General features: G+C 32.4%; 2 protein-coding genes across 2 annotated transcripts; one reads left to right on the top strand and one right to left on the bottom strand.

The window, feature by feature from the left end:
* The first annotated feature begins 3,553 nt into the window (after positions 1–3,553).
* On the top strand, positions 3,554–4,018 carry LOC130975952 (uncharacterized). Its single transcript, XM_057900663.1, has one exon. It carries the CDS (start codon positions 3,554–3,556, stop codon positions 4,016–4,018), a length of 465 nt encoding a protein of 154 aa, XP_057756646.1.
* Positions 4,019–17,101: 13,083 nt separating this feature from the next.
* LOC130976570 (uncharacterized acetyltransferase At3g50280-like) lies at positions 17,102–18,853 on the bottom strand. Its single transcript, XM_057901459.1, has one exon. It carries the CDS (start codon positions 18,838–18,840, stop codon positions 17,422–17,424), a length of 1,419 nt encoding a protein of 472 aa, XP_057757442.1. The 5' UTR covers positions 18,841–18,853; the 3' UTR covers positions 17,102–17,421.
* Positions 18,854–19,160: the final 307 nt, after the last annotated feature.

The following is a 19,160-nucleotide window of genomic DNA, read 5'->3' as shown; positions in this document are numbered from 1 at the left end:
GTCCAAGAGTTTGCTTGATTATGATAAAGAGCAACAGAAAAAATATGAAGGCTACCAATATTTTCCCTTGAGAAACTTGATTAATTATAAACAGATTTTATCCGTACCCTTGAGGAATATTATTCTAAACAAAAATGATACAAACAAGTAATAAAACTGATCAAAGTATGTAGCAGAGTAATAACTGGCAAATTAACCAACTTTATCAACTTTTAAGGACCCCAAAGAAAAAGAAAAAGCAAAAGTGAGAAAACAAATTCATGGTCCAATTTTGAAGAAATTCCAATTCTTTTACTACTTTGTAAAGGATGAGAATGAGAATAATACTTCAATAGTCACATCATTTGTTTTTTTGTTTGGAACACAAAGACATTAGAGTTTGTGTAGAGTCACACTGTCACCTATGGTTGGTTACTGGCTTTCAAATGAAATGTTTATATCGAAGACAATTTCTTTCCCTACTGTTGTTTATCTGCCTGGTCCCAATGCTATTGGGAATAGTTTGTCAAATTAGAATAGCAAAAATCCCATTTCTTCTTTAAAAATACTTTTTATCAACAAGAAGAATGCAAAAGTTAAATTTGAGAATGAAGAGTATGCTTGGCTTATGGGTATGAGTTGACTAAATTTTTATTTTGGTCCCTGAGATTCACGTAATTACTCAATTTGGTCCTCAAGATTACTTATACTAATCATCCAGATTTAAGTTCGGGCACCAATATGGTCCCTCAACACTTTCTGCAATGATTAGGCAAACGGAGTGCTAAAAAGGCACCCTCCCTGCTACACTGGATGATGAGTAAACGACGTCGTTTACTCTTAGCGTCCAAACAAATGAAGGGAAGTACCTCGAGTCGATTTTCTGGCAGCTGCATTTCTCGCCTGTAATTGTCTATAGGCATCAGTGTCCCAACGTCTCATCAATTCACCAAGAACTTCTGATGGGATCCAATATGGACGGACACCTTTTTTGCGAATGGCATGGAGCATACCTCGCAAGCGCTTGACAGCTTTAAACCTCCAAACTTGATAGATATCATCATCTTCCGTATCAATAATGTCAAAGCATTTTTATTTTAAAAAAATTCTCTTCCGTATCAATAATGAGACTTAGGTATGGTAGTTTCAATCATTGGAATAAAAAAAATCACATTTTACAATATCACTTAAAATATATGTATGAGCCAAAAAGTTATACAACTATAGAAAACATGAAAGGCATATATATACCATGTGCTCTCTCAAGTATACTATTAGTAGTATATCACATACCATAACATTCCTGCTCTCTCAAGTAAGTCCCTAACATACTTAGATTGAGTGATGTGAATATCATGATCAGATAAGATATTAAATTCTAAGCCTAAGAAAAAATTAACATTGCCTAGATCTTTTAATGCAAAAAAGACTTTATATCAGCAATGAGAGTGCAGATTGTAGAATGATTATCACATGTAATAAGAATATCATCGACATATGCTAAGATATAGATTGTAGAGTATGAATTAAACCTTATAAATAGTATAATCAGGTATAACATTGTTTAGCATTTCAAAAGGTGACTTCATGTTCAATGTAGGAGTTGGTAATCTATTAATTAAAAATGTGGCAGTGAGGAAGGTATCTTCCCAAACAAATCGATTTTAACGACGTCGAATTTCTAAGTTTCAAATGAAGCTTAGTAAAAATCAGATGAGCGAGACTTAGTAGCTTTTTGCTTCTGAATAGTTTTGCCATCTCACTATCCATTGAAACTCAGAATGGTTGGCATCTTTAGAAACTTAGAATCCAGATGATATTATTGACTTTTTTAGTTAAGCTTATTTTGATTCTTGAACACAGCTTTCAGAGTCTTGGCCGTGACCCTAAGCACCTTGTCTTCCAGTATTACCACCGGATACAATAATGCCACAGATACTTTAACTGGGTGAACCTTTTCAAATTGTGACTTAGCTTTGCTAGAGTTTTCAGATAGAGGTGTCTAGAATTTTTAAGCACACTCTTTTGCTTTGGACCACGACTTTAATCGCTCAGTCTCAAGCTTTTCACTTGACACCTTCACACCACAAGCACATGGTTAGAGACAGCTTGGTTTAGCTACTTAGGCCAGGATTTTATTCTTTTGGGCCATCTTATCCATTAGTGCTCAAAGTCTTGGATCATTTTACCCTTACCTTTTGGTTTAAAGGGTTATTGACTTTTTCAATCTGCCCTCCTTTTCCTGCATTTTTGGACAGTAATGAATTTTTCTGCTTTTTTTTCTTTTCCATTTTTTCTTTCTTTTTTTTGCATGCATAAAGTTTTTTTTTTTGCAAATGCTTTTTCTTTTTCTTTTTGCTGCTTAGTTTGCTTTAATGACAATGTCTTTCTTTAGAGAACAATAATATTTCTCTAAGTTTCTATACCTCAGAAATCAAAATTCTTAACTTTAATATCAAATATGCACTGTTTAGTTCATACATTCAGAATCATAGGCAATACCACCACATCAAAGTAATCAGAATACTCATAACATATAACTTAAGTCTCATGCATTTTACTACTTCTTTTCTTTTGTTTTTTTTTTTTAAACTCAGTGAGCAATACATGAGACCTCTTTCAAAATAAAAATAAAATATCAAAATAAATAACTAGGCTAGAAAACAGTAAAGTACTACTACTAGTCATGCAAAGACTTTCAAACAAAAAACAGGAAATAAGATAAACTACTAAAAAACAGAAAACGAAATAGGTAGAAGATAATGAAATTCAACCACCTCAATCATGGTGGCTGCTGCTTCCTCCCAGGAATCCTCTCTAGCACATCAGCTCATCTAAGTCTTGCTTCTGACCCTGCTACTCCTCCACAAACTAACGAAGGAGAGTAGAGTGATCCTGATGCTCTAGCCTCAGCTGGTCGACAGAAGACATCAGCTCCCCAATAGATGTGGTCAACTGATTCCAGTAGTCACGAGGATGGAAATAGAATCCTTAAGGCATCTCTGGCTGCTCATGCTGAGGAGGGAGAACTAGCTCTTAAGATGGTGCATGTCTAAGCTCCCTATCATGCTCCATACCCCTCCTAGTGATAGATCTATCAACATCAATCGAGGTATCTCCATCAATACGAACTCAGACATCCTCACACTGGCAGAGTATGAGGTAGGAGAAGGCAATTGATATTGATCATATTGAAGTTTCACAACATCATCAACATCTTCATTATCATCATCCTCATAATAATCTTCATAATCATCATAGTTAAGTTCATGGTGAGGGTAGTCAATTTCAAGAGTGGTGCTGTCAAATATTTGGACCCCAAAATATGAAGTCACAAGACAGTATTTGAACAACAAAAGGTGGCCGTGTGAGACAGAGTAGTTCTCAAGAAACTCTTTCCATTCCTTCCCAATAAACCAAATGGAACCATTAATTTTGGTCCAATGCACTTTCTTTTGGTTGCCATCTACAACTTTTAGAATATCTGGATTTGGGAGTTTCAATCCACACTTGTTTGTGAATTAGAGGCTGGGTCTTTTACCTTCAAGACCAACGTGGGATGTTGGGCTCTCCAATGGCGTTCTATAGGAAGTATTTTCCAGAGTCGATGAGAGAAACTAAGGATTTAGAGTTTATGCAGCTGAATCAAGACTCGTTGTCTATGGCCGAATACACTAGTAGGTTCGAGAATCTCTGTAGGTTCTCTAGGATATGTCAAGGTGCCCCGGAGTCCTATGAGAGTTGGAAGTGCGTTAAATATCAAGGAGGCTTGGAGGATATCATTATGGCTATTGTGACTCCTTTGGAGATTCGAATCTTTTTCGAGCTTGTGAACAAGGCAAGGGTGGTGGAAGACTGTGCCAAGAAGGAAGCTAAGGTGAGAGGAAATCGTGGTTATACTGACAACCGAGCTCGTGATGATTACCTTGGACCAAGAGGACAGAAATTTAAGAGAAATGGTGAAGCAAAGTCGTCAAGAGCTTACTCCCCTGATTTGAGGTGTCAAGAGTGTGGGAACTACCATTCGAATAAGCCATGATGGTTGGGTATGAAACTATGCTACAAGTGTGGTGCACCGGAACATTTGGTTATAGATTGTCCACACCAAGGAACACATGAGGCAGGTCAATTACAACAACAGGGTTGAGGTAATTATGAAGCCAGTAACCAAACATTAACTTATTTCCAAAGTTGGACCAAACGGGATAAAAACGCTAACGAGTTTGACCGGACTCAAGTTGGGCCCAAGTCCAACATATAAAGGCACACTTAATGAGTTTTTCAGCTTATAAACTCCACAAACACACGCACACGCGCACGCGCGCGCGCTCACACACACACACACACACACACACACAGAGTTGCACACGCACGCACGCACGCGCGCACACACACATGCACACGCACGCACGCACGCGCGCGCACGCACGCACACACACACACACACACACACACACACACACACAGAGCTGCATTGAGATGAGAGGGAGAAGAAAGAGCACTAATGAGAAGTTGGGCAATGGCTTGGGAGTTGTTAACTTCTTTTCGAAAAGCTTCCTTGGTTCATATCCCAAGGGTACAGAACGAGATCGCCAATGAGTTAGCCCAAATTGCTTCAAGATATAGAATCGGCCCAGAAACATTAAGAAACTTGGTCGGTATCCATCAAATTTTGGTGCCTGCAGATGAAAGGGAAATTTTGTGTGTAGGTGAATGGAATTGCTGAGTGTGTTAAGAATTCTAGCATGCCAGTCGATAGAAAGATAAAATTGCGAGCAATGAATTTTGTCTTGATGGCTGATGAGTTGTATAAGAAAGAAATCGACGGGAGTCTTTCGAGATGTCTAAATCAAGAAGATAAAGACATTGCTCTAGGAGAAGTCCATAAAGGCATATGTGGTGCTCATCAGGCTGGGATGAAAATGAAATGGGTACTATATCGAAATCACGTCTATTGGCCCTCCATGATCAAAGATTGTATCGAATATGCAAAGGCGTATCAAGAATGTCAAAGGCATAGGTCAATACAACAGATCCCAACGTCTGAGTTGCATTCGATTATTAAGCCATGGCCGTTTAGAGGTTGGGATCTAGATCTTATTGGATTGATTCGTCCCCCTTCATCGAAACAGCATAAATTTATTTTGGTAGCAATAGATTATTTTACAAAATGGGTCAAAGAAGTTCCTTTAATAGAAATTGGACAAAATGAAATAATAGATTTTATTGAGGAACATATAATCCATCGATTTGGAATTCCTCAAACATTGAGTACTAATCAAGGGACTATGTTTACTAGTCAGCGAATAAAGAATTTTGCAACTTCGAGGAATATTAATATGGTTACTTCAACCCCTTATTATGCACAAGCCAATGGCCAAGTTGAGGCGGCAAATGAAATTTTGATTAGTTTGATAAAAAAAACAAATCGGAAATAGACCTCGAACTTGGCATGAAACGTTAAGTCAAGTATTGTGGGCTTATCGAAGTTCACTAAGAGGATCGACAGGTACGTCCTTATAAATTAGTATATGGTCATGATGCAATGCCACCATTGGAAATTAATCTTAATACTCGGAGGGTGTCAAAACAAAATAATTTTTCAGTCAATGATTATTGGAATGCAATGTTTAATGAGTTGAATGAATTAGACTCAGAGCGAATATTGGCACTTGAAAACATGATTCGGCAAAAAGAAATTGTTGCTCGAAATTACAATCGTCGAATAAAAGAAAAATGCTTCAGTATAGGTGAGTTGGTTTTGAAAGTTATCTTGCCAATGGAAAAGAAATCGAGAGTTCTTGAAAAATGGTCCCATACTTGGGAAGGCCCTTTCCAAGTGATTGGATTATATTCTGGAAATGCATATTGAGTCAAGGATATCGAATCCAAAAATATAATCAATTCAATAAATGGAAAGTATTTGAAACAATATCATTGTTTGCTAAATTAGGATTAAAATTCATAAGTCTGAAGATAAAGGAAATCATTACAAGTATTGAATTCTAAAGTGAAGAAACGTAAGGTGCCATAAGCTCTGTCAAGTCTGAAAGTAACTTAACCCTTTCACTGTCCAGAACTGAAAGTGTTTCGACTTGCTTATATTCTTCATATTGGGCCTTATCAGGTTGCTTCTCACATTCTTCTTGCTTGGCCTCAATAGAACGGATTTCTTGCACAAGCGTTTGTTGTTCTTGCTTGACTAATCAACAAATCTTCCCCTTGAGCATTGGGAAAGAAAGGGAGTTTTTTGTTCGCCCTTTCTAAATTTTCAATAGGACCAATAAAATAATGGGTATTTTCACCCACAGTAAAGAAAATGAGGATCCTAGAGTCATCAAATTGAAGGTGTGGGTCATCGATGACTTTGTCATTTACCTGGTTTAGCACATGTAAGGTCGGAGGAGCTGGTGGTTGCACCATAGGACATTTTCCCTTGTCCTGAGTAGCAATGTGAGACAAAGAAGCAGCCACTAATGAGCAAAGGAATGTAAGAGAAGTTGAGAGAATAAGAATTCGAGAAAATTGAGCAAAGATGGAAGTGTTGAATTTAAAGGGAGTTTTTGTCTAGCTGTTATTACAGACGGAATTCAAAGAGAAAGGAGGTAACTTTGCGAAGAAGGCGAAGTGATGGAGAGAGAGAAAATGTGAATCGTGGGAGACGTGTCAAACGGGTCAGAATTAATGGAGAAGGTAAATGGTAATTATGATCAGTTAGAGTGGCTGAAGACTAGATTAGGATTAAGTGTTTCATCTTCCAATAAATGACTTCGAAGGCAAACACATTAATCCTAGGGGAAAATTTGTTAGTCAAAATAATTACTTTCGAAAGATTAAGCTGATTCGAAATGCCAGTGAAGGGTCAGCAAGGAAGTAGAGGTCGAAAAGACGCACGTGCAATCGTTAAGTGGAAATTATTTGACACGGACTCGATTTCAATACCTTGACAAATCAAACAATTACTCGAACAAAGAATCGAATAGTTTTTCGAATGGAGAATCAAACAGTTACATGAATAGAGAAGTCGAAGGCTTTCTCAGAGTTAGAAAATTATTGGTAACACTCATGAGCAAAAGAGCGGAAACGGTTATCTTAGAATTCGCATACAAGGTAGCATCATGTAATTAATGGTCAGTTATGGAAGTGGGTTATAAATATTAGTAAGTTTTAGAAAATAGAGGTTGGAACTTTTCTTCAGAAACACACTCAAGCACACTCATATCCCAGAAAATTCCTGAGTCTGCATTCGAGTTCAATTTCTATAGGGTTCTATCCATATCTTTAATTTTCTATTTACGATTTCTGTAAACTTTACTTTTCCTGTCCGATTTATCTTCAAAGCATATTTTAATTTCATTGTCAGATTTACATTCAAAGTTTTCTTTACTTATTTGCTCAATTTACGTTTCAGTATCTTTAAGTTTTATGTCAAAAAGCCATTTGATCCAATCGAAGGCATTTTAATCGCTTTCTTTAATATTCAATGCAAACCATTTCGATTTCAGTCAGTTTACTTTTCGAATCCTTTATTTTTCACTTCTTTTAGTCTTTTTCACCTTTTTTTTTATCTTATTTCCTATCTTAATGCTCGTATAATTCGAGGGCCTTTGATGCACTTATAGAAAACTGGTACCTGCAAAAGAGGAGTTAGTTTCGCTCTCAGACCGGTAGAATCGAACCACCATCCATTTGCTAAAAATCGACAAAACACATGTATATTCACAACCCTACTGAGTATAATTAAAAGCAAATAAATAATGGTCATATATAATAATATAATATATATGAAAAAAATTCTACTTTTCTCTCTTGAGAGATGCTAAAATGACACTTTCTTCTCTTTTATTTGTAAAATATACATTTTCTTCCTTTATAACTTTTAAAAAAACCTCCTCTTTAATCCATTTTGAATTTTTTGTGTTAACTAATATTAACTTTATCTATTTTTCAAGAAAAAATAATTTTTTTATGAAAATATTCTTTAGCAAAAAATTTATTTATTTGTTATTAAATTTTGCTTACCAAAATACTTTTTAATAAATTATTTTTTATTAATTAAATTATATTTTTATCAAAATATTTTTAAAAATTTAATATTAAATTATTTTTTTAAATATCCTTTAGTAATTTTTTAGTTATTAAATTATAATTTTACCAAAATTTTTATTAACAATTATAGTTATATTTTACTATTAATTTTTTGATATCAATATATATTATTTTAACATTAAATATAAAAAAGTTAGTAAAATTATTTTTTGATATCAATATAAATTAATTGCTATACATATTAATCATGGTAATATTTTTTTTACTTAATGTTAAAATAATATATATCGATATCAAAAAATTAATAGTAAAAAATAAAACTAATTACTAACAAAAATTTTAGTAAAATCACAATTTAATAATTAAAAAATTATTGAAGAGTATTTTAAAAAAATAATTTAATTATTACATTTTTTAAAATTATTTTGATAAAAATACAATTTAATCAATAAAAAATAATTTATTAAAAAATATTTTGGTATGCAAAATTTAATGACAAAAAAATAAAATTTTTGTTACTCGAGCCCAGAATTTAATTTCGAAGATTAAAATGGTACAATTAAAAACTTATGAATAAAATTAGTGCAACACTTAATATGAAGGATCACTTTAAAAATTTAGCCATAGTATTGTCTAGACACTTTTTTTAATGTTAATGAAACTCAAATAATAAACAAAAAAAATTTGTCCAATAAAAATAATTTTTGAAGCGTATTAAAACTATTTTCTAAATTTTTAGGATATATTTTTGTCACTTCTATATTTTTTATATATATATTTTGTCTATCTACTCAAAAATAAATAATTGACTTGATTCAACTAAAAAAAAGTTTGTTATTAAATTAAGTATTTCTATAGCTCCATGTCTATATTTTTTATTAAACTATCTAAACTATCTGATTCACATAATTTTTTGGGTAAAAAACCATATTAAGCCAAATGAGTCAAAAAATAACGTAAATACGCCAAAGCAAAAATCGTTTCAGCAATAAGCCAGAAGCTATTTTTATATAATTCGAACCAGTTTGGTTCGAACTCCATTTCTACATAATTCGAACCAGCTTGGTTCGAATTATATACAAACACATACACACACATAATTCGAACCAGCTTGGTTCGAATTACACATAATTCGAACCAGCTTGGTTCGAATTACACACAAACACACGCACACACTAATTCGAACCAGCTTGGTTCGAATTACACACAGTAATTCATGGTATAATTCGAATTATGCTGTTAAAAAATTAATAATTTATTAAAAAAATTTATTAAAAAATTTATTAAAAAAATTAATAATTAAAAATATATTTTTATTTCATACGTTAAAAAAAAGTTAACAAATATTTAATTACGAGACTTCTTTAAAATATTAATGAGCTATCAATTTGAATTCCATACAATACTTTCTGTCCATTTTTAATAGTTCATGAATATTTTTTAATAAATTTTTTTAAATTATACTACAAAAAATATTTTATCCTATGCAAAACAATTTAAAAAAATGGCTTAAAAATGTTAGGAGTACTATAAAAATTTGTAATGTTATAATAACTTAGGTAAATACATGCATGTACTCAAATTTTAAATAAAATACTCTACATAGTCAATAATAATTTAAAAATGAAAGAAAATATTTTATTCCATACAAAATAATTAAAAATATATTTTATTCTATACAAAATAATTTTAAAAAATGGCTTAAAAGATGTTATGAGTACTATAAAAGTTTGTAATATTCTAGTGATTTAGGTAAATACATGATAAAATATTTTTTCTTTAATTTCTAAATTATTAGTGACTATGTGGAGTATTTCTTTAATGTCCTAAGTCATTAGGACATTACAAATTTTTATATTACTTCTAACATCCTTTAAGCCATTTTTTAAATTATTTGCATAGAATAAATATTTTTTGTGGTATAATTTAAATAAATTTATTAAAAAATATTCATGAACTATCAAGAATGGGCAGAAGAGTATTGTATAGAATTCGAATTGCTCACCATATAATTTGAATCAGAGTAATTCGAACTTCCCTATGCGTAATTCGAATCATGTAATATCTCACCATAATTTAATAATTTTATTAAAAAATTATCATGAATATTTTTTAATAAATTTATTTAAATTATACCACAAAAATATTTTATTCTATGCAAAATAATTTAAAAATGGCTTAAAGGATGTTAGAAGTAATATAAAAATTTGTAATGTCCTAATGACTTAGGACATTAAAGAAATACTCCACATAGTCACTAATAATTTAGAAATTAAAGAAAAAATTTTTTATCATGTATTTACCTAAATCACTAGAATATTACAAACTTTTATAGTACTCATAACATCTTTTAAGCCATTTTTTAAATTATTTTGTATAGAATAAATATATTTTTTAATTATTTTGTATGGAATAAAATATTTTCTTTCATTTTTAAATTATTATTGACTATGTAGAGTATTTTATTTAAAATTTGAGTACATGCATGTATTTACCTAAGTTATTATAACATTACAAATTTTTATAGTACTCCTAACATTTTTAAGCCATTTTTTTTAAATTGTTTTGCATAGGATAAAATATTTTTGTAGTATAATTTAAAAAATTTATTAAAAATATTCATGAACTATTAAAAATGGACAGAAAAGTATTGTATGGAATTCAAATTGATAGCTCATTAATATTTTAAAGAAGTCTCGTAATTAAATATTTTGTTAACTTTTTTTTAACGTATGAAATAAAAATATATATTTTTTAATTTTTTAATTATTAATTTTTTTAATAAATTTTTTAATAAATTTTTTTAATAAATTATTAATTTTTTAATAGCATAATTCGAATTATACCATGAATTACTGTGTGTAATTCGAACCAAGCTGGTTCGAATTAGTGTGTGCGTGTGTTTGTGTGTAATTCGAACCAAGCTGGTTCGAATTATGTGTGTGTATGTGTTTGTATATAATTCGAACCAAGCTGGTTCGAATTATGTAGAAATGAAGTTCGAACCAAGCTGGTTCGAATTATATAAAAATAGCTTCTGGCTTATTGCTGAAACGATTTTTGCTTTGGCGTATTTACGTTATTTTTTGACTCATTTGACTTAATATGGTTTTTTACCCTAATTTTTTTATATTACGCTAAAACTTGTATATTAAAATAATTTTTAATATAAAATTTTCAGAAATATAAAAACATCACACAAACCATATTCGCTAAATTTGAGTTATAGAACTAAGATTCCTATCACATAGATTTCAATCCTATCCTCCCAAAAACCAAAAAAGAAAGGGAAAAAAAATTAAAATAATCTTATCCTCCCGCAACTTTCACGCATAATGTATTTTATTATTTTAATCTTAGCAATACTGTTAGCTTTTCAGTTCTGTCAATCAGGTACGGATTCATGTGTAAGTAAGTGGGGCAAGTGTGCCGGTAGAATTTAAAATTTTTTTATTTAATATATAGTAAAAAAATTTATTTGCTCCATTATATAATTAAATTTAATTTTACTATAATTTTACTTTATTCATTAACTTTAATTATGTAAAAATAAATAGTAGTTTAAGATTTAAATAAATTTGTTACAATCATCTTTAAAAAAAATGAAATAACTATAGATTTGTTATTTTATAATTATAATTAATAAATAAATTTAAAATTTTAAAAAAGTTATTTATATATTTAATAAATATTACTATTGTAGCGTGTATATATATTATATATATTTGATTATTTGTTCAAAACAGAGGTAACTAATAATTTAATATCTAAAAAATTCACAGACAAAATAATCATTCATTGATTTGAAAATTACGATAAAAATAACTAATAAATATTTTATTTATTGAAAGTGACAAAAAAATTTTGTATTTGACAAATGACATATTCATTTAATCTAAATTATTTTGTCAATATTTGAATAAATATTTAGAAGATACACAAAAATATTTAGAGCAAAATTTAATTTTTAGATATTTTTATTTTTCAAAAAAATTTAATCATTCACAATTAATTTTTTTTTTAAAAATTCAGTTGATATAAAATTATAAATTTTTGAGAATAAAAATATCTTATTTTTTAATATTACTTGAAAATATTTACATCAAAATATGACATCTAAAATCCTTTTTTAGAATATATATTTAGTTTTTCGAAACTTATTTATCGTTAACATCTTTTAGAGTTATTTTTTATTGGCGATGAAAAAAGAACTATTAAATATTAATATTAAATTAAAAATAAATAATAAAAATATTAATCTTACAGTGACTATTAAATAAAAAATGGGTAAATCTATAATAATAACAATAAAATAAGAAATCAAAATAGTATTGTTTATTTATTGGTGTCTTTTTAAGTTAACTTTAGTTATTTTTGGGACAACATCAGTTAAAAATTTTTTTTTTTAAATATGAATATTATAAAGAATCGATTTTGTAATCATATGGAAGATGAATTTTTAAATCGTTATTTAACGACATATATAAAAAGAGAGACATTTGATTGTATTGACAATAAAAAGATTATTTAATCCTTTTAAAAAAATAAAAACTAAAAAAATGAAATTTTAATTTATATATTATTATTTAAATTAGTATTTTAGTATTTTAATTTGTTGATTAGATAATTTAAAGACTAATTATATTTTATAATAACAAATTATAATTATAAAAATTATTATCATATTATGTATATTTTGTTCCATTCACAAAATTTTATGGATCCGTCACTGCTGTCAATGGTTGAAACTTTTTGTACTTGCCCATTATACAAAAAGTCTTAATATGGTTGTAAATAAATAAAAATATTAAATATAAAATAAAGATGTATAAATAAAAGACTCTAATATTAATATAATTAACTCAATAACAATAATTCATATATGTATTTACTAATATTATATGTTATAATGTATATATATAAAGAGAGAGAAGTATTCGCAAAAAGAGAGAGAATTGATTTGTTTATTGCTGTAATTGTGTATATTACTTCATATCAGGTTTTCTATTTATAGGCATACATGAGCATCATTTTCAAACTTCATTAAATATGATTCCCTTTGAAAATTTGAGCCTTGTGGAAAATGGGCATCCATCTCAGGTAATCTTATCACAACACTCTCTCTTGGATGACCATTTAAGAATATGCCTCATTAAAATCTTACTAAAAAAAATTCAGTGGGAAAAAAAATTTTGGTGAAGAAAAAAGAGTACAATATCCTTTGTGATGGAGACTGCCTCATTAAAAACCTTGTCAAGAAAAATCCAATGAAAAAAACCTGACCAAGGAAAAAAGAGTACAGTCTCCCCCTCTTGTCGACATCATTTAATGTCTCGAAATCGGCACATCCCAATCTCATGTACCAATCTTTCAAAGGAGAATTTTGGGAGTGACTTTGTGAATAAATCTACCAGATTGTCACTTGAGCGGATCTGTTGGACATCAATTGTCCCTTGATTTTGAAGATCATTAGTGAAGAAGAATTTAGGAGAAATATGCTTTGTTCTATCACCTTTGATGTATCCACCTTTAAGTTGAGTAATGCATGCTGTATTATCTTCAAACAGGACAGTTGGAGCTATATTATGATCAATCAGTCCACATGATGATAGAAGATATTGGATCAAACTCCTGAGCCAAAAATACTCGCGACTTGCTTCATGAATCGCTAGTATTTTGGCATGATTAGAGGATGTTGCAGCAATTGTCTATTTCGTGGACCTCCATGATATAGCTGTTCCACCATATGTAAACAAGTATCCTGTTTGAGATCTCTCTTTATGTGGATCAGACAAGTATCCGACGTCTGCATTGCCAACTAGTTGTGACTTGGATCTATAGGGATAAAACAATCCCATATCAACCGTTCCATGAAGATATCGGAAGATTTGTTTGATTCCATTCCAATGTCTTCTGATTGGAGAGGAACTATATCTTGCTAGTAAATTCACAGCAAATGATATATCGGGTCGTGTATTATTTGCAAGATATATTAGTGCTCCAATGGCACTAAGATATGGTACTTCAGGACCAAGGATATCTTCATTTTCTTCCTTAGGATGAAATTGATCCTTTTCCATATCCAAAAATCTTACGATCATTAGGGTACTTAATGGATGTGACTTATTCATATAAAATATCTTCAAGATCTTTTCTGTGTATGTGGTTTGATGAATAAAGATCCAATTTTTTTTATGTTCGATCTGCAAGCCGAGACAAAATTTAGTATTTCCAAAATGTTTCATCTCAAACTTTTCTTTTAGAGTTTTTATAATTGTTGGAATCTCTTCAGGAGTCCCAATTATATTTAAATCATCAACGTACACAGCAATTATAATGAATTCAGATGCAGATTTCTTTATGAAAATACATGGACAGATATTATCATTGTTGAATCCATTTTTGGCCAGATACTCAGTAAAACGATTATACCACATTCGTCCAGATTGCTTTAGACCATATAAAGATCTTTGCAATTTAACTGAGTATAACCCCTATGAATATTCATTGGATGGTTTAGATATCTTTAGTCCTTCAGGGACTAGAACTAGTGTTATTTGTAAAAATAAAAAGTGTCCTTGATTGGTCTATTATTCTTATAACAAGAGGCATGCATACTGATAGATTAAGACATTTAATGATGACCATACTTGTGAGAGAAAAACAAAATATAGGTGTGCAACTAGGAAGTAGGTTACTGAAATCCTAATAGAAAAGGTAAAAAAGCAAGCTACTTTTGGGCATTGTGAGGTATTTGACTATTTCAAGAGAAAAACTAGAGTTCAATTATATAGGACCACCATTACAAGATCTTTAAGAGATGCTTGAAATATTTTGAGAGGTGATGAAACAACCCAGTATGCCAAGTTTAGGGATTATACAGAGGAGTTGTTGGGGGTCAAATCCGGAATCTACTGTGAAACTAGGTGTGAATGCATAGCCTAAGGGAGACCCTATCTTTCAGAATTTTTATGTGTGTCTTCATGGTTGCAAGCAAGGGTTTGTACATGGATGTAGACCGTTGATTGATTTGGATGTAGCATTTCTAAAGACTTTCTATAGAGGATGACTGATGTGTGTCGTGGGACAAGATGCAAACAATCATATCTATCCCATAGCATAGGCTATTGTTCTTGTTGAGAACACAACAACTTGGAAGTGGTTCTTAGAACTTTTGCATGAAGACATCGGTCCTTATCAGGAGCATAACTGGTGTTTCTTGAGTGACATGCAAAAGGTACGTATAATGTACTATATATAGAAGCGCGATATATGATATATTGGACTATTTAGATTTAATGATGGTTTTGTTAGGGACTATTTGGATTTAATGAATGTATAGCCAGAGTATATTTTGAGCATTAGGCACTTGTAAATTCTGAACTGGTACCATTCTTATGGCCATTCTGAATTGTTATCATTGTCACTTGTGAATTGCAGGGACTCATATCGACACTGCAGGAGGTTATGCCCAATGTGCATCACAGATTTTGTACATGACACTTGTGGCATAACTTTCAAAAGCGATGGAAGGACAAGCACCTCCTGAAATCATTGTTGTGAGCATGTGTTAGAGCATAGATAGTTCCAGAGTTTAACAAAAACATGCAAACCCTCAAAATTATCAATGTAAAAGCATGAGAGTATCTAGACAATATCCCTAGACAATCTTAGACCAGAGCGCACTACAAAGACACCCCAAAGAACGACAATGTATGCAACAACATGTGTTCATTTGATAGGAATTGAAATGATTTTCTGCTGAAGTATGGTCTTGTGGACAACAATTAGTTTTTAGGTAATGATGTTTAAAATCTGTAGTAGAGGTGTAAATTGCATGTTTTGGGGTGTAATATAGTCTGATTTAGGTGTATTATGCAGATATTTACGAAGACCGTCATATATGGGTTTCAATTTATCTGGATCACCAGTTCTGAGTTGGGATGAGAAGCACACAAAAGAGCGAGAGCATGCATTCATTTTTTTAACAAGTTCATTACCCAGAACAGCTCACTAATCCAATTTGTCAAACAATACAATAATTGCCTCAGAATCAGAGAGCAAATAGAGAGAGAATCGGATGCTACAGATTTTCACACCGTCATACCGTGTGCAACAAAATTCTCCATAGAAGCTTAGTTTCAACATGTGTACACTCACCAAAAGTTTAGGGAAGTCCAAGCACAATTCAGAGGGAAGGCGAATTGCATCACAAGATTAACGAACTCCACTTTAGGCTATTCAGTATACGAAGTTGGAGAATAAGTTTTCAGCTCAATATTCAACAAGTTTACAGTTACTTACGACTCAGTAGCATCCCAAGTGAAATGTCAGTGCTTATTATTTGAGTCAAGAGGGATATTGTACCGTCACGTCCTAAGCGTGTTAAGCTTTGAGCGAGTAACCCAAGTGTCACCAAAATATATATTGGAACGATGGAGCAAGAAGGTAAAGAGGCGACACACACACATCAAGAGTAGCCACGACGAGCCACTGTTGGAGTCAAGAAGCAAGAGGTTTGACGAATTGGTGTTTCGTTCGCAAAATATATGCGAATTCACATCAAAATCTGAGGAGCTGACTGCCATTCTGCACCGTGTCTACGATAACATGCTAGTTGAAATGGAAGAACTAAAAGCCAAAAGGAAGGGGTCATGTTCGTTATCTCACGAAGATTCCAACTTGTTGGAATCTGTTAACGAGTTTCAAAACCCTCCAAGGGTTCGAACAAGAGGACGTCCAAAAAATAAGTTAGGTTCAAAGCTAGATAAACAGATTGCAAATGCCTCAAAAAAGAAGAAAACGAAAGTTCTAAGCGAGGTAAAAGTGATGTTCTTTAAATAGGTGGTGATTGAGTTTAATTTTCTTGTTAATAATTTTGCTAATATGTGAGTTTATTATGTTCAGTTAAACCTTTTTTATACTGCATCAGCCATATGCTTTTTTTATTGATTTGTCTGCCATCTCTAATAAAATGTTTGTAGCTTGTACCTAACAAATTTTCAGTTTTTCTATTATAGAAAGTGACATAAGATTTATGCTTGATTTTAGATCACACAGAACCCTTCTCATTAATAAATTATTACATGCCAAAAAAAATCGAATTCTAAAACACTTACTTATAAGACATATAGCCGTGAACTCAATTTAATGCAACTAATAATATACGTACGCAGAACAGATATTATTATTGATCACTTGTTTTATTCATGATTGGATGTTATATGATGTTCGATCCACTTAGCTAACTTAGATCGATCTTGCACTTTATTCATCAATGACGAGGGAGTGGATGATTGACGAGTTAAACACTTAAACATAACAGACTTTAATTAATGATAAAAATCAGGTGCAGTTGACTTTATGTTATCTAACGACAATTAAGTATTAATTTCACATAAAGTCAACTGCAACTGAATTTTCACCATTTTTTAATGGATCGAAAAAGTTCAATTTGTTAATTATTAGGCGGGGGAGCGACACGGCATCCATGAATCCACGGTCATTCCCCATAGCTTCCAATATCTCATAGGAAAGACAAACCTCAATGTCAACACCATCTTCCGCCCCAGCAAAAACCGTTATCTTACCATGGGTCTTGTTCCCGGCTCCGCTTCTCACTGCCACCGGTTTCCCCCACCCAAAATCATTCCCATAAACATTAAACCTTGGCGAACTGCTTGTCACTAAAGCATTGCTAGCCATGCCTCCCTCGGTCAGAAGCCTAGGGTTCTTTACCCAACCCCTATAATAACTCTTCATCTTCTCCTCCGTGTGCAACTCAACTATCTTTCTCATCTCCAACGCACCCTTTCCAAGCCCTCCTTCTAGAAGCTCTTTAACCTTCATGCTCACTGTTCCATCCTGCACCGCATTCCCAAAATAGTTTTCCGCCAATGCTGGACTCTTCATTCTCCCCCTACCACCTATCAGCAACCTGTAATTCACCTCTTCTTCCGGCTCAAGACCCTGGTTCCGAACCACGGATCTCCACAGGTGAGTCAAAAGCGCTTGCAACGAAGATATTTTGTTTTTGCTTTCGCCTTCAATTTCTGCGTTGGCTTTTGTCTTGAGTCCAGCGATCTTGTCTTTACTGAAATGGAAAACTCTCTCGCGTTGCAGTTCTGAGACGAAACTGTAGAAACCACTTTGAATCATCTTCTCCTTCGTCAAAGGAATCCGTATGGCAGACGCGGAGCAGCCATGGCCGCTGTCAAGGAACCAGCGTTCAAGCACGGGAGGCTTGGACAATTTTTCCGAACCACGTGAGATCTCAGCCCAAGAGTTCATGAAATGCCAAAAGGAAGTTCCGTCTCCAACAACGTGGTTCATGGTGCACCCGATGAAGTAACCGTCGTTGAGCTCCGTGACTTGAACCGCCAACAACGGCTTGGTTGTTCCTTCGTGGTTTCTAACCCTGTTGAGCGGGAACAAAGAGTGCACAAAGCGTGGAGTGTAAACGGAACTAACGATATCGTTAACGGAGTAGTCATCCGCAACTGCATGGACAAACAGCGCTCCGGAGTTGTTGCAAATAACGAAAACGGAGGAAGTGTTGTCGTCATGTTCCGTAACGGAAAGGCGGCCCGCAAGCGGCGGGAAGAAAGAAAGGGTGGATGAAAGGGAATGTTTGAGGTGTTGGATTATGATCGGTGGAGTGACCGGGTCGTTACGGTAGAGGAGGCCCTTTTGAATGGGATCAACTAGGAGGAGTTGGAGATCCCATGGAGTTAACTGAATCTCCTCCTCCACCGTTGAAGCTTTGTTTGCTGCATGGATTGTACTTGTTGAAATGACTTTCACACTCGCCATATCTATGTGTCACAAAATCTAAATATGTTTATGATGTTTTGTCATAGACTTAGTGGGATATATATATGAGAAAGGAAAAGTCTAGGGGCCAGCAGATTTATTGAATGTTGGCCAGTATGTAACCAGCAGAGGAGTATTGGATGAAATCTCACATCAATTTCATACCATCAAATCATCATTGATGGCTAGTTGATGACTAACAATCACAAAAATTGCTGACCCCCTAGCATATCTCTATGAGAAATTATATTCATTTTTTAAAAGAAAAATAGAAATTAAACCATATTTTAATTTTATTTTATTTTATTTTTATTTTTGCG

This window comes from Arachis stenosperma, chromosome 4, assembly GCF_014773155.1.
Source record: "Arachis stenosperma cultivar V10309 chromosome 4, arast.V10309.gnm1.PFL2, whole genome shotgun sequence".
Taxonomy (NCBI): domain Eukaryota; kingdom Viridiplantae; phylum Streptophyta; class Magnoliopsida; order Fabales; family Fabaceae; genus Arachis; species Arachis stenosperma.
Note: the sequence above shows the minus strand (reverse complement) of the source record. Positions and strands in the feature narration are given on the sequence as shown.

Bases quoted from the DNA above. Each gene is read 5' to 3' on its own strand.
- LOC130975952 (XM_057900663.1), top strand. From the start codon at position 3,554: ATGGCGTTCTATAGGAAGTATTTTCCAGAGTCGATGAGAGAAACTAAG.
- LOC130976570 (XM_057901459.1), bottom strand. From the start codon at position 18,840: ATGGCGAGTGTGAAAGTCATTTCAACAAGTACAATCCATGCAGCAAAC.